Source organism: Oncorhynchus mykiss, chromosome 24, assembly GCF_013265735.2.
Source record: "Oncorhynchus mykiss isolate Arlee chromosome 24, USDA_OmykA_1.1, whole genome shotgun sequence".
In the NCBI taxonomy this organism is placed as follows: domain Eukaryota; kingdom Metazoa; phylum Chordata; class Actinopteri; order Salmoniformes; family Salmonidae; genus Oncorhynchus; species Oncorhynchus mykiss.
In genome coordinates this window covers 12,766,205-12,779,969 of record NC_048588.1, presented here as the reverse complement: position 1 = coordinate 12,779,969, position 13,765 = coordinate 12,766,205, and the positions used below count along the sequence as shown (strand labels likewise).

At 40.1% G+C, this 13,765-nt stretch overlaps 1 protein-coding gene across 1 annotated transcript; it reads left to right on the top strand.

Annotated features, from left to right (window-relative positions):
* The first annotated feature begins 4,726 nt into the window (after positions 1-4,726).
* On the top strand, positions 4,727-9,113 carry LOC110503777. The gene is made up of 4 exons (XM_021582293.2): positions 4,727-4,851; positions 5,620-5,856; positions 6,155-7,343; positions 7,908-9,113. Exons 2-4 carry the CDS (start codon positions 5,718-5,720, stop codon positions 8,092-8,094), a joined length of 1,515 nt encoding a protein of 504 aa, XP_021437968.1. The 5' UTR covers positions 4,727-4,851; positions 5,620-5,717; the 3' UTR covers positions 8,095-9,113.
* Positions 9,114-13,765: the final 4,652 nt, after the last annotated feature.

Here is a 13,765-nt window from a genome sequence, read left to right as displayed (position 1 = left end):
TTGCCAATCGTTCACTGTGTGTTATAGATTTGTTCATATTTCCCTGTCCAGTAATAACCTTTGATGGGGCTGGAGAAGAGAGCACCTTGTGAACCTTAGAGTTGTTGATGGCTTTACGCCCAGCTCCTACAGACTTGTGAACCACAACACCACACTATGCCTTGAAGATGCACACACACACACACACACACACACACACACACACACATACAAATGCACACACGCACACATGCACCACAAAAACAAACACTCACACGCACGTACACACAGATACACACACAATATTCAGTATGTGTTGTGTGCATGCTCTTAATTGTTGTTGCTGGACAATCATTTGTTTCTTCTCAACATAATTGTTTTTAAAGAAGTGCTCCTCAAGGATCTCCTTATTAATGTATTGAAGACGATGTGTCAGTTCTACGATCATCTACAGCAAGTAACAGAAGAGGGCAGCAGACTCAAGCACAGTATTATATCAAGAACCCCTGGCAGAGATCCTTGTTTAGTATTTCTTCATTTTTGGGATGGGCTCATTTTGAGGAATCATTGCGTACTTGATAGATGAACATATTTAAACAATGTAATTCAGAATAATAGTACATTCTGGTCAATATCGAATACTGATCAATATCTAATTCAAGGGTTTTGTAATGCAGTATCTGAATCACCTCAAGTAGACAAGTCTACTCTATATTTTCCTTGAGGCTCCTTCTGAAGTGATCCTGCTCTTACAACTCAACTGTATTGAGTTGAATCTGCTGCATCTTCATCAAAATGTTCACAATCAGAGTGACAAAAACAAACGCCCGAATCTTCATCAGAGCACACATCAGCTCTTTTTAGTATTTAGAAGCCATATGGATGCACTTGTGTGTGGAGACAGGGGAGCTTTGTCTCCATGTGGCTGGCCTGTTGATGAGGGACTGATTAAGCCTGTGGTTGTGGATGACACAGGAGAGCAGCTGGCTGCTGCTGCCTGTTAGTTCGCTATGGACCCAGACTGCTGCTGAGGCTCAAAAGGCCCCTGTTGTCATGGGAAGAGTGACTGATCATGGCAGTACTGCTGTTGAGGAGCATTCCTGTTGCTGTTTCATACCCATTCTGGGTTCCCTATCCAGTATTTAATATCTATAATCCCTCAGGATAACCCCTAGTGGACTGGCACTCCACAAATATACTCAGGGTGGGATTCACAATAGACTGTTGGGTGGGAGTAAGTAAGGTGCTGAGGGAGGGAAAAGTATTATTATTAATACTGTAAAACACTTGTTCTCTTTGGCTCTTAGATCAAATTCAAGGCTTATTATTCCTCTGTTGCTGTGATGAAACTACAATGGCTTGAAATCACTGGATTGTTGTCTATTCCAACCCATATTGTTATGTGAGACTGCAGTACTCAAATAAGATTCAGTAATCCAGTAACATTATCTGAACATGTAACTGCAACCCTTTACGTTTTAGTCATTTAGCAGACGCTCTTATCCAGAGCGACATGCAGTTATTTTGTGGTTTGCTTCCTTAGCTCTCCTGGTCCTGGTCAGCTCATAGTCAGGGCTGGGGGCATAGGATACTAACTACCTCCCCAATCTGAGCCACTATCAGTTACTGACTGAAGGTGATTGTGAGGGAGCTCAAGATGAAGGTGAACAGAATGTCACCGGTATGATTAATGAAATGAAATGAGAAATGAAATGTAATGAGAACCTGAGAACCTGCTTAGAAATTGTCTTTAGCCTCTACTTCAGTATTCCTGCTCAAGCTCAAACCAGACTTTCCAGAACACCGCACTTTGTTCTGCCACCATCCGTTGTGTACCTTGTCACATCACACTGGATTATTGACCTCTGCCTGCCCTTGACCTGTCGTTTTGCCTGCCCCCTCCTGTAGTAATACACTTTTGTTACTTCGACACTGTCTGCATCTGGGTCTTCCCTAAAGCGTGATAATATCCTAAAGTGATGCTTTTGGCCCAGTGAACAATTTTTTACAAATCTAGTTTTACCATCCATATCAGGGTAAGATATGTTATGGTATTAATATTCAGGCTCAATGTCAATATGATTCAAAGTATTTTTGTAAGTAATGTATAAGCATTTGTATTAATTAAACAGAGAGATTATTTATTCTTCTGAATGTCATACAGACCTACAAAAGAGGAAGTTCTTAGTTCCTGCTGGAGATTGAACCACATTTGACAATGCAGTACATTGCATGACATTGTGCTGCATGATAAGATGACAGAATGACACTCCCTCTTTCTACCAAGCTTCCTCAGGGATGATTGACTTTCAAGAAGGTTTCATCAAATTGAAGGTCATATCTTTGCAAATTTGCCTCTGATATAATTTTTCAGGACTATTCTATACAAATAGATTTTCGTAAAGGATGTATACCTACACCAAAAAGGAAGGAAGCAATTCCATTGTTTATTATAGTACAGGATTTAATCGCTATAATGACATCTTACACACAAGTCATGTGAGAGGGAGGGTGTATTAAAGGTTTCAAAAGTGTCCCTGCATTGGCAGGAACCTGTAGTGTTGCTTCCCATATTGCCAATCCGTGTGAAAAGTTAATGTAAGCAGGATTCGTAGGGAGCTGGTGATGAAACTATGCTGTAACTGTTACCAATGTGCCACACTTGCGAAGTGCAAGCCCTCCTTTGAAAGCAGTTCTCTCTATGATGTAGGGTCAGATCTCCCAAAGATTCTTGAACAGTAGTTGCAGAGAGGGCAACGCTTTTGCAGCAGAAAATATGATTTGTATTATTTTCCATAAATGAAATTTAGATAGAAAATAAATCAAATATAGCATAAAATTATATAGGTACGGCATACGAGATGATATGTGACTACAGAACGCATATCATATGCATACAATATGCCTGTTATAATATAAACCTTCTCCGTGACCTCTTCGAACAGAAAAAAGGGAAAAAAACATGAAAATATTTGCACATTCTCCACATCCGCACACACAAACATCCGTTCGTGGTAGCATGCATCAGTGTTAATTGGGTGTTTCATGTTTAATTTTTCCACTATTCCAAATCTTAAAGAACCTCTCAAAAAGCAACAGTACTCTCCCATATGATTATAATAGTTACATTCCAATTTACTAGTGCTGGTCTCCTGGAGAGATGTTAAACAATAACAAATGGACTACAATAGCAAGTGGACTACATTCCTCAACGATGCTATTGATAACACCAGGTGGCGTTTCTGCTGCTATCAGATGGTTAATGCTGTGAGAAATTGAAACAGCGAAGAAAGCAAACAAAAAAAGACAAAAAAGTGTGTCCTGTATCCTTATACTATGACCAGTTTTGTGCATTATTTTGGGAATGGAATAGAGTCTAATTTTTATATATTACAATAGAATATCGGTTGCAGGTTAGGTTACACACGTCGAGAAAGAATAGACGTAGAAAGGGTCAGACGACTGCAGGAAGTTTTCATGAACTTCATGGCACGAATATTACAAATGCAAAGAATTAAGAGGTTGTATGCACAAAAGCTGCAATGAGTGCAGTAACAAGAACATTGTAAGCGCAGAGGTAAGGGGATTATTTTAAACCCTTGGCAACAGACACGCCAAAAACCATGTTTTCAAAGGGGGGCAGTGTTCCCTATTACTATAGCAACAGGAAGACATGGCTGCTTCAATCAGCTTTTGGTTTCTCAGTGAGGAAAATGCATAGCAACTCCAGACAGAGAGTGGTGTAACTGTTGTACTAATGAGAGATAAAGTCAAGTGTAAGCTGCTTTGACCTCCTGTGTGTCCTTTTGTCCTTCTAACCATATAGCCCTTTGGAATTATTATTTTACTTTTAATATTCTACACACAAAATATGTTAATAAGACATTTTTTTTATAGAAGTTTGACCATTTTAGTTGAGATGAAATTGATGGCTAGTAGCCTACTAAGTTTTTCTCTGGTTGATTACACTAAAGTGCATTACATTTATAATAGAATTTGCTCATTCGTAAAGTTATAGGTTGCAACCTTCTTATTATAACTATTAAAGAGGTAATGTCTTATGGAGGAAATAATAAATACTGAAAGAGGCAGGTGGCCTCTATCTCCTTACTACTTGTACACACATATACAAAGTAACATTGGATCTATGACGATTAAAAATAATTTGACAATTCCTAATCGACCAATAAGAGGTTTAGTCTAGATAAACCAATAGTGTGACCACAATCCTACAACATTCGGCGAACCCGCTGCGTAACTGATGCAACAGTGCTGCAACAAAAATTACACCTTCCAACTGCAAGACTGTATCCTTCCTCCCGTGTGTGTGACTAAATAGTCCGTTATAAACCGTGTCCGTTATTACAGAGTGATTTATGTAGGACATTCTCTGTGGGTGACAATGTATTTACTAACAAGATATTAGCTCGGAAATATGATCCTTAAAAACGCCATGATTCCTGAGGTGAATTGCGTTTTTACAACCCAAGTGTGGTTGTAGAAATGTAAATATATATTATTATTTAAATGTAAATAATGTAAAGTTACATCGTTTTATTTCCATTTTATTACAATATGTCTTTTGGAAATAACAGGGTGGAAAGTCCCTTGGATATGACGCGATAAAAGGGGTAAAATGTAAACTGCGGATTGATTTGTAACAGTGTGATACGGTCCGGATTTAGTAGTTCCAGAAGAAGTTGCTGATTCCTAAACTTTCTGTTTGAAACTCATCGTCTTCATAATACACCAAATGAGGTCATTGTGTTCTAAGTAAGAGATGACTTATTAAATTGACCTCCCTGTCACTAATTGTTGTGCTTTGCATTTGCAACGCACTTCCAAACAACTATACTATTGAGAAATAATGGGGTAAGTGAAATTATTTGTTCTCTTTATTCTACAGTTGTTGTTAAGTATAATGTGTTCAATATGTTAGCTTTGACATTGTAATTGTTTTATTAACCATTTCTGAAATGATGTTGGGGTTATTGTAATGACCTTTTAGTCTAACAGAGATATTTAGAATCTACAGTTTTACAGTAGCCTACTGAGCTCAGAGGTGAGAACTGCCACTGAAAAATATTTTATCACTGGGCTACTAGTAAAATCTATATTTTTCAAATGTAGAAATTTGCTATATATTTAAAACATAAACATATAATAGTTGGAACGAGAGGAAAAAATAATACTTTCTAATATTTGATATAGAATACACACAGGCTAACTAACATCGTGTAGGCACTGCTTTCCTGGACTGTGAAATGGATTATAACAAATACAATTTGATATGTTGTTGAGATATTATAGTTGCATTTTATGAGGGGAGTGAGTTTTCATAGAGACAGTGTTATATAGCCCTGAAACAGATTTCCAAACCTAACTTATTTTCATAAAGTTCAGTAGTTTCGTAATGTGAAAACTAACATGTTGGTTTATGGATGCAAAATGCAATTATCAGGAATCTTCAACCATTTTTGGTCTGTGAAGACCCTCTGATAATTGTACAATTGTAACAGTTGTTTTTAGTGTGTGGTGGTTTTGGGGGTGTGGCAGTGGGGTGAAATGGGGGTGTTTGGGTGTGGAAATTCAGTAGAGTTGTTGATTGTTTTAAGTAGATTTTTTTTTTGTCATTCACAGGTCTTCAAGTGTTCCCACCACTCTGTCCATAGTGACGCTTCTCTGGAACCCTCGCACACTTAGTGCATTTCACCATTTTGACCGAAATAAAAGACACGATGGCGATATCGATCCTTCGCAGGAAAATTCCTCTTGTTTGCACGGTCGACCTCATCATTCCCTCTTCCCAACAAGCTAACGACAGCCAATCCTGGGGAAGGAAGGGGGTGGAGTTACCGGAGAGACAGCACATAATTGGTGAGTTACGGCAAGACGCTTTTTTATTTTTCCACATTCCAGGTGGAACCGCACTGCAGTACGAACTAATGTCGTACAATGAGTGAAGCTAAGTGGATATTTTCCCAATGAAGACGATGGCGTTCAATCATTTTCAAATGATCGGTTAGTTTCGCAAGGATATATATATATTTTTTTCTACATTTATCGTTTATCGTCTGAAATTAAAGGACCGTTTAAAAAAAATCCTCATTTAATTGTATGCCTGCGATATGGACATTTGAATTCAATATTTTAATAAAATCATTTTTTTTCATAGGTGATGGTCAGACGGACTGGATGACGGAAAAAGTTGATTTGTCTTCGTTCCAGTCGACTACTGAATCCTCTTCTAGCTCATCTTCTCCGCCCTCACCGTTGGAACATGATGTCAAGGTGCCCTCTGACTTGGAGGTCATGACCTCTCTTTTGCAAGAGGAGCTTGCTCAGCTTGAGGATTACTTCCGGTCTGAATCGACTTCAACCAAATTGGACAAATCACCAAAATGTGACAAAGGTGCCCAAGCAATGGGTGCCCATTCTTACTACCAGTTGCCCTATGCTTCGTACAGTGGCAACCAATCAGAAACCAGCCCACTGTTTGTTACCCTGGCAACAGGGGAACTCGACCGAGTGAGCTTCTGTGGTGGTCCCATTGGAAGACCCAAAATGGCTAGACAATCCCCATACAACTGTCATCATCGTTCATACAATACTTGCCGAAGAATAGTTTCAGATGGTGTCAACAAAGTTGGAGAGGAACTTGAGCATGACACCTGGAGTGCCAAAGGAAGTTCCTCAGGAAGCACAGAGGTTCCTGTTAACCACTTTTCTACATTGAAGAGAGTTGGGAAGAACATTGGCAGTGTAAAGAAAGTCAGAGAATGTGGTGTATTGCTGAAGGAAGAGGAAAGTTATTGTTTTACAGAGGACGTTTTTTGCAGTGAAGAGATGACCAGAGGTTTTGGTATGGGTGGGTCCTACGATACCCACCCCAAGAGAGAAGGACAGTTGATGCATGGAATGAAGGTTAGTGGCAGGGGTTATGATGGTATGGGGCTGGAGGTCTTTCATTGCAACAAAGATGGTGGACTCTCTGGAGGTATTCCTCAAGAGCCAGAAGCAAACGGTGGCTATTACCACCACCACCCAAACATTGCTGATACAGAGCCTTATAGCTTTATAAGTGAAATCGAAGAGCCTACACAAGTACATGGTATAGAGCCCCAGCATGGCCACTACCTCTTCCCAGAATGTCTTGGAGACCAAAGCTACGAATGTCTGTCAAGAGGAGAGAGCGAGAGGCCAATGGTGGACTCGCCCATTCACAGGCAAGCAGTACAGAGGCTAAAGGAAGATCCATGCTCCCTGAGCTGCCTCAAACCTGGCCTTGTCGCTGTCCCTCTGGAAGTACATACCGGAGAACGGAAGCAGAAGAAGAGAGACCAGAACAAAACAGCTGCTCACAGGTATGTTGTGAAAAATGTACTGATTTTATAAAGTTTAAATAAAAACTGTGATGATAGAATGTTTGGTCATTTTTTTGAGTCTGACCAAAAAAATGTCTGTGCACATTTTAAGTAGACCTTCATCTCTGGTTTGAATGGGATCACTGTGTCTTTTCACTGGTGTGATAGTGCTACAAGAATTTCTCAGATATAAATGTGTTTATAAAATCTGAAATCTGAACTCTTCTAATAGGACCTGCTATCTTGGATGTTCATAGATACATATCCGGAAATCTAGCACTTAAGGGATGAGGTTGGGAAAACATGTCCATGTTAAATTCATGACACTAGCTATCTCTATCTCTTAGAGAGAACTGATATTGAACTGCCAACCTACTGTAGCTCAGTGACTCAAGACAAGTCATGGTTACTTCTACAAAGATAGATGGATGTTGTGGGTGTAGGATAGGGTTGGCAACTGCCACTTGTGGTGGGGACTGAGAGAGGGACATAATAAGGGGAAAGGGGAGGGGGCTCCAACGGTACAGCAGGTGCAAGCTGACCCTGGTATTTTGTAAACTGTAGGTATCGACTGCGTAAGAGGGCGGAGCTGGACATACTGGAGGATGAGCTTCATGGGCTGGAGGAACACAACCGGGAGCTCCGTGACAAGGCGGAGTCAGTGGAACGAGAGATTCAATATGTCAAAGATTTACTCATCGAGGTCTACAAGGCACGTAGTCAGCGCCTAAAGCAAGATGCCAGTGCCTAATCTCCTACCCACAACACCAGCACTCACATCAAAAGCACTTGTTTGTTCAAAATTATAGTTGCATGATTTTGGTAGTTTTTCAAAAAAGAAATAATATAATTGCTTGATTATTGTTACAGACAATAAACAACACAATGTATTTTTACAAATGTTTCCCTGAATGACTTCAGGCCTTAGTTGAATTTAGGAGGGAACTAAAATAAACTGTCCGTGACCACTGTGACACTGACCTGCCTTGTAATGTTTGAGCTTGCAATGATTGACTGTTTAACTGTCATTTTTTAACAGTAATAGAAGCGATTGAATTATGTCTGTGTTATTGACACTCAATGGCAGCATGAAGGAAGGAAGCTTTATTCTGTGATATTGTACGTTTTGTTTTATTTATTCATTTAAGTACCCTTTTGCTTCTTCCACTCATTTGGTATAAGGGACGGAAGAAGGAATGTTTAAAATGCTGTGGAAAAGTTCATTAATAAATGCTGCAAACTACTAGAATATTTGATTGCTATAAAATGCTCATGTTGAACATGTAGGAAACCACCTAGACCTTGCTAAAGTACCCAATGCATGTTTGATTGTTAAAAAAGCATGATTGCTTGTTATTTGAAAATGACAACATTCTCTGAACTGCATGGCTTCCTGATTTAATGGTTTCCATAGAGCATTTTCTCAAGTCATGCTTTAACTGTTTTAGTTTCATTAGCTGACTAGTTCTACAGAGCTTTCCCCTCAAATATTGAATCATACTCAGGATGTTTGTCCACTTTTACATAATGGGGAAAATATACATGGCATTCACTGTTTTATCTTCTTGGTTTTTTCTTGGCTGTATTTTGCGAAATAACAATCACCTGTTGACACAACAATAAATTGTTGTTGGGCATAATGTCTTCATGAGAATCTTATTTGATGAGTATGTGTTCAATTCAGGTCTGATTGTTTGATAGATGATGATGTCTGGTAACTAACTATCAGGTAAATTGCAGCCAAATAAACTAGTTATGTTTTTTATCATGTATTCTTTGTGGACTGTTATTACAATACATTGTTATTACACTGTTATAGAAGTCAGACACAGTTTACATCCGTGTTGCTCAATCCATTTCTGTGGGACCCACAGAGGGAGTGCACTTTTCTTTTATAGCCTAGCTAACAGTGATTGGTCATGTAGCTTAATGTACGGTGGACTAGATGTCTGTCAAAGTCCAGCAAATAAACAACAACATCAAGGTAGGTCAATAGGGAGTCTCACCATCAGCCCGGACACCGCTGTGTCGGGCATTACACAGGCCGAAAAGTATCCGCTCAAACACGTACAAACCCAATGCGGTGGTAAGGGGCATTGCAGGGGCATTATACAGACTGAAAGGTACCCTCTCAAACTCATACAGACCTGACCAGGTAAAAGCTGTCTTCTCGTAATCTGTGACTCTAGTCTGCTAGAACCAACTGCATTCACCATTCTATTTCACGCCACATATTACAGAATGGTGAACGCAGCGATCAGGCTGGTTTCACCAGGCTATTGGGGATCCATCTCGACCTGCCAATATGTCGGTGTGTAGTTTTGAAGGAATCAGATTGTTGTAGCAATATGGCCGAAACCCTGACCCCGATAGAAAGGTTAGGTGTAGTGCTGTATCACCATTTTGTATACACCTATTCTTTTATTTAGGCCGTAGTTTCAAAGTGACAGACAAGAGTAGGAATGCGAGATGCCCATCCCTTCTGTGTCTGTTTTGAACCAAGATTTCACTCCCTCTGGTCTGGTTGGCTGCATTGCAGGGAGAGTAAGTCAATCTATTTTTCACCACTAGAGGAATGTACAGTAACAAATGATTAATCATATAATGCTGAAAATGAGTAAAAGTTCTGAACACCATAAAGTCTTGTGTTTTTCAGGGAAATATGGGATATTTTACAGGGAAATTACAGGGAAATACTTCTTAACACAAACTCAATTTCTGTAATGCTGGCAAACAGTCACTACAGTAACAATTATGACTGGAATGAAGCTAAAGTACTAATCTACTGCATACCCAGAGGCCAAAGTCACACTGAGGAAGACCGGTATCTGTCTCTTGGAGTGACAACAGAAATTCCCAATCTCATCAACCACCACTAGGAGGGTGTGCGAAACCTCTCCATATCCATACTACATGGGCCTCTGAAAGTATGAGGCAATCTTACACAATTCTTGCAGATCAAAGTTAGAATAGGGAGTCGCTGGAATGAATAAAAATGTATATCTTGCTCTAGTGCTTCACTGTCTTCTCACAGGGTGGTTGAGTGATGTCCTCTTCTAATGTTTTGTGATTCAATTTGTATTGATAGTATAGCACAATTGGAGGCTCATTCAATTACAATTGCAGTTAGATCAGTAAAGATTATACATTTTATCGCTGTGAAAAATAATACATTGTTCACCTGATCAGACAGACAGAAACTTGAACAGAATTTTAAAAATATTCAGGGCAGTAATTCATGTCTTCACCACAGGATGTCCAGCTCAGCGTTGAAGACTCTCAGAAGTGTGACTATAGATGTGAATTGCAGCCATACCACCATGTATCTCACTGCTGGCATTCCCCTGAAACACGGTTTGGCCTGCTTGATCCTTGGATGGGAGACCAGATGCTTCTGAAGGTGATGTTGGAGGGACAGTAGGGGGCACTCTTCCTTCTGGTTCAAAGACATCTTATTGTCCCAGGGCAGTGAGAGTCAGGGGCACGACTCTGTACAAGCTATCATTCATCAGATAAGATATTAAGATAAAATCCTGATTCTATGTGGTCTCAATGGTCACCCAGGTGGGTGCAACACATTGGTAATGGAAGGGATGAGTTAAGCGCCATACAATGTAAAGTGCTTTGAACATCTGGACAAGTGTTGTATAACTTAAATAATGCCTTATCAAAGCATCCTATGTCTTCTCTGTAATGTTTCTGCGGGTGTCAGTCACTGTTTCAGTGGGTGTCAGTCACTGTTTCAGTGGGTGTCAGTCACTGTTTCAGTGGGTGTCAGTCACTGTTTCAGTGAGCCACATGGGTTTAGAAACGTCACACAAACATCAAACTTTCTCAGACCACAATCACTGAAAATAAATACAAACGCAACATCCAACAATTTAAAAGATTCTACTGAGTTACAGTTCATATAAGAAAATCAGTTCATTTAAATAAATTCATCAGACCCTAATCTATGGATTTGACATGATTGGGCAGGGGCGCAGCCATAGGCACACCCACTTGGGAGCCAGGCCCACCCACTGAAACATGGGACAATGAAACAAGGGACCAGCACTTTACGTTGCGTTTATATTTTCGTTCTGTATATGCTTTGCATGAAAAGTATTCAAGAGGCCTTGAACATACAGTGTATGTGTTTTTAGAGTTTTGTATTGCCTTATATGTCTACCTACACCGTACAAAAAATATAAACGCAACATGTAAAGTGTTGGTCCCATGTTTTATGAGCTGAAATATAAGATACAAGAAATGTTCCTAAAAAAAAATGCATTTCTCAAAATTTGCACACATTTTTTACAGCCCTGTTAGTGAGAATTTATCCTTTGCCAAGATAATCCATCCACCTGACAGGTATGGCATATCAAGAAACTGATTAAACAGCATGATCATTGCACAGGCCACTCTAAAATGTGCAGTTTTGTCACACAACACAATGCCACAGATGTCTCAAGTTTTGAGGGAGTGTGCAATTGGCATGCTGACTGGAGCAATGTCCACCAGAGCTGATGCCAGATAATTACATTTTCATTTTCCTAAGCCGGCTCCAACGTTGTTTTAGGGAATTTGGCAGTACGTCCAACCGGCCTCACAACCGCAGACCACGTGTAACCACGCCAACCCAGGACCTCCACAGCCGCATCTTCACCTGCGGATCATCTGCGACCAGCCACCGGACAGCTGATGAAATTGTGGGTTTGCATAACTGAAGAATTTCTGCACAACTGTCTAAAACCGTCTCAGGAAAGCTCATCTGTGTGCTTGTCATCCTCACCAGGGTCTTGACCTGACTGCAGTTGGGCGTACTAAACGACTTCAGTGTGAAAATGCTCACCTTTGATGGCCTCTGGCACACCGGAGAAGTGTTCAAGGATGAATCCTGGTTTCAACTGTACTGGGCAGATGTTAGACAGCTGGTATGGCGTTGTGTGGACAAGCGGTTTGCTAATGCCAATGTTGTGAACAGAGTTCTCTTTGGTGGCGGTGGGGTTAAGGTATAGGCAGGCATAAACTACGGACAACGAATACAATTGCATTTTATCGATGGCAATTTGAATGCACAGAGATACCATGACGAGATGAGGCCCATTGTCAGGGAATTCATCTGCCACCATCACCTCATGTTTCAGCATGATAATGCACGGCCCCATGGTGCAAGGATCTGTACACAAATCTGTACTCAATTCCTGGATGCTGAAAATGTCTCAGTTCCACCATGGCCTGCATACTCACCAGACATGTCACCCATTAAGCATTTTTGAGATGCTCTGGATCGATGTGTATGACAGCGTGTTCCATTTCCCGACAATATCCAGCAACTTCACACAGCCATTGAAGAGGAGTGGGACAACATTCCACAGGCCACAATCAACAGCCTGATCAACTCTATGCGAAGGAGATGTGTTGCACTGCATGAGGCAAATGGTGGTCACACCTGATACTGACTGGTTTTCTGATCCATGCCCCTACCAATTTTTTAAGGCATCTGTGACCAACAGATGCATATCTGTATTCCCAGTCATGTGAAATCCATAGATTAGGGAATTATTTATTTCAATTGACTGATTTCCTTATATGAACTGTAACTCAGTAAAATCTTTGAAATTGTTGCATATTGCGTATATTTTTGTTCCATTTCATAACTGTTAACTAACCAAACCAGTACTGTAGACAGGGACACATTGTACAGTTTGAACACTGATGGTAGACAGTGGTAGACACGAGGGTAGAAACAGCATAGATCAACTCTCTGACAGCTGTTCATTTGTTTGTTGGCAGGCCTTGCCTTTATTACTCATCTGATAGATCAGATTGTTGGATCACAGTGGTAAACATAAAAGGTCTATCATGTCCTTAGAAAAGCAGTGACTAACATTGGCAAAATTATCTTTATTAAGAGGGGATTTCATAAATATGATTATGAACAAGTCATATTCCAGAGAATATATTTTTCAGATTTAAGGTGGTAGACATACAATATAAATTATTAGGAGTCCAATTCCCAGATGACTGCATTGAGTTTATGCAGCTATTCTGGTACAGACATTTGTGTTATTAACATTTATTTAACTAGGAAAGTCAGTTAAGAACTAATTATTATTTACAATGACAGCCTACAACATCCCACTATGGGATTCCCAATCACAGACAGTTGTGATTTGAACCAGGGGGTCTGTAGTGACACCTCTAGCACTGAGAGGCAGTGCCTTAGACCACTGTGCTACTTGGGAGCCTGACATGCTCTGACAAAACCTACAGGTGATTATGGACCTATTTAAGTGCCTTTACAGTCAGCTGCATGGTGAATAATGTCAAGGCACCTGGTTACAACTTGGTCTCAGAGCATTTCATATCATTCTGTTAATAAATCTGAGACACTTGTTAGTTTCGTATTGTACGTTTTGCAAATTTAACATATAATA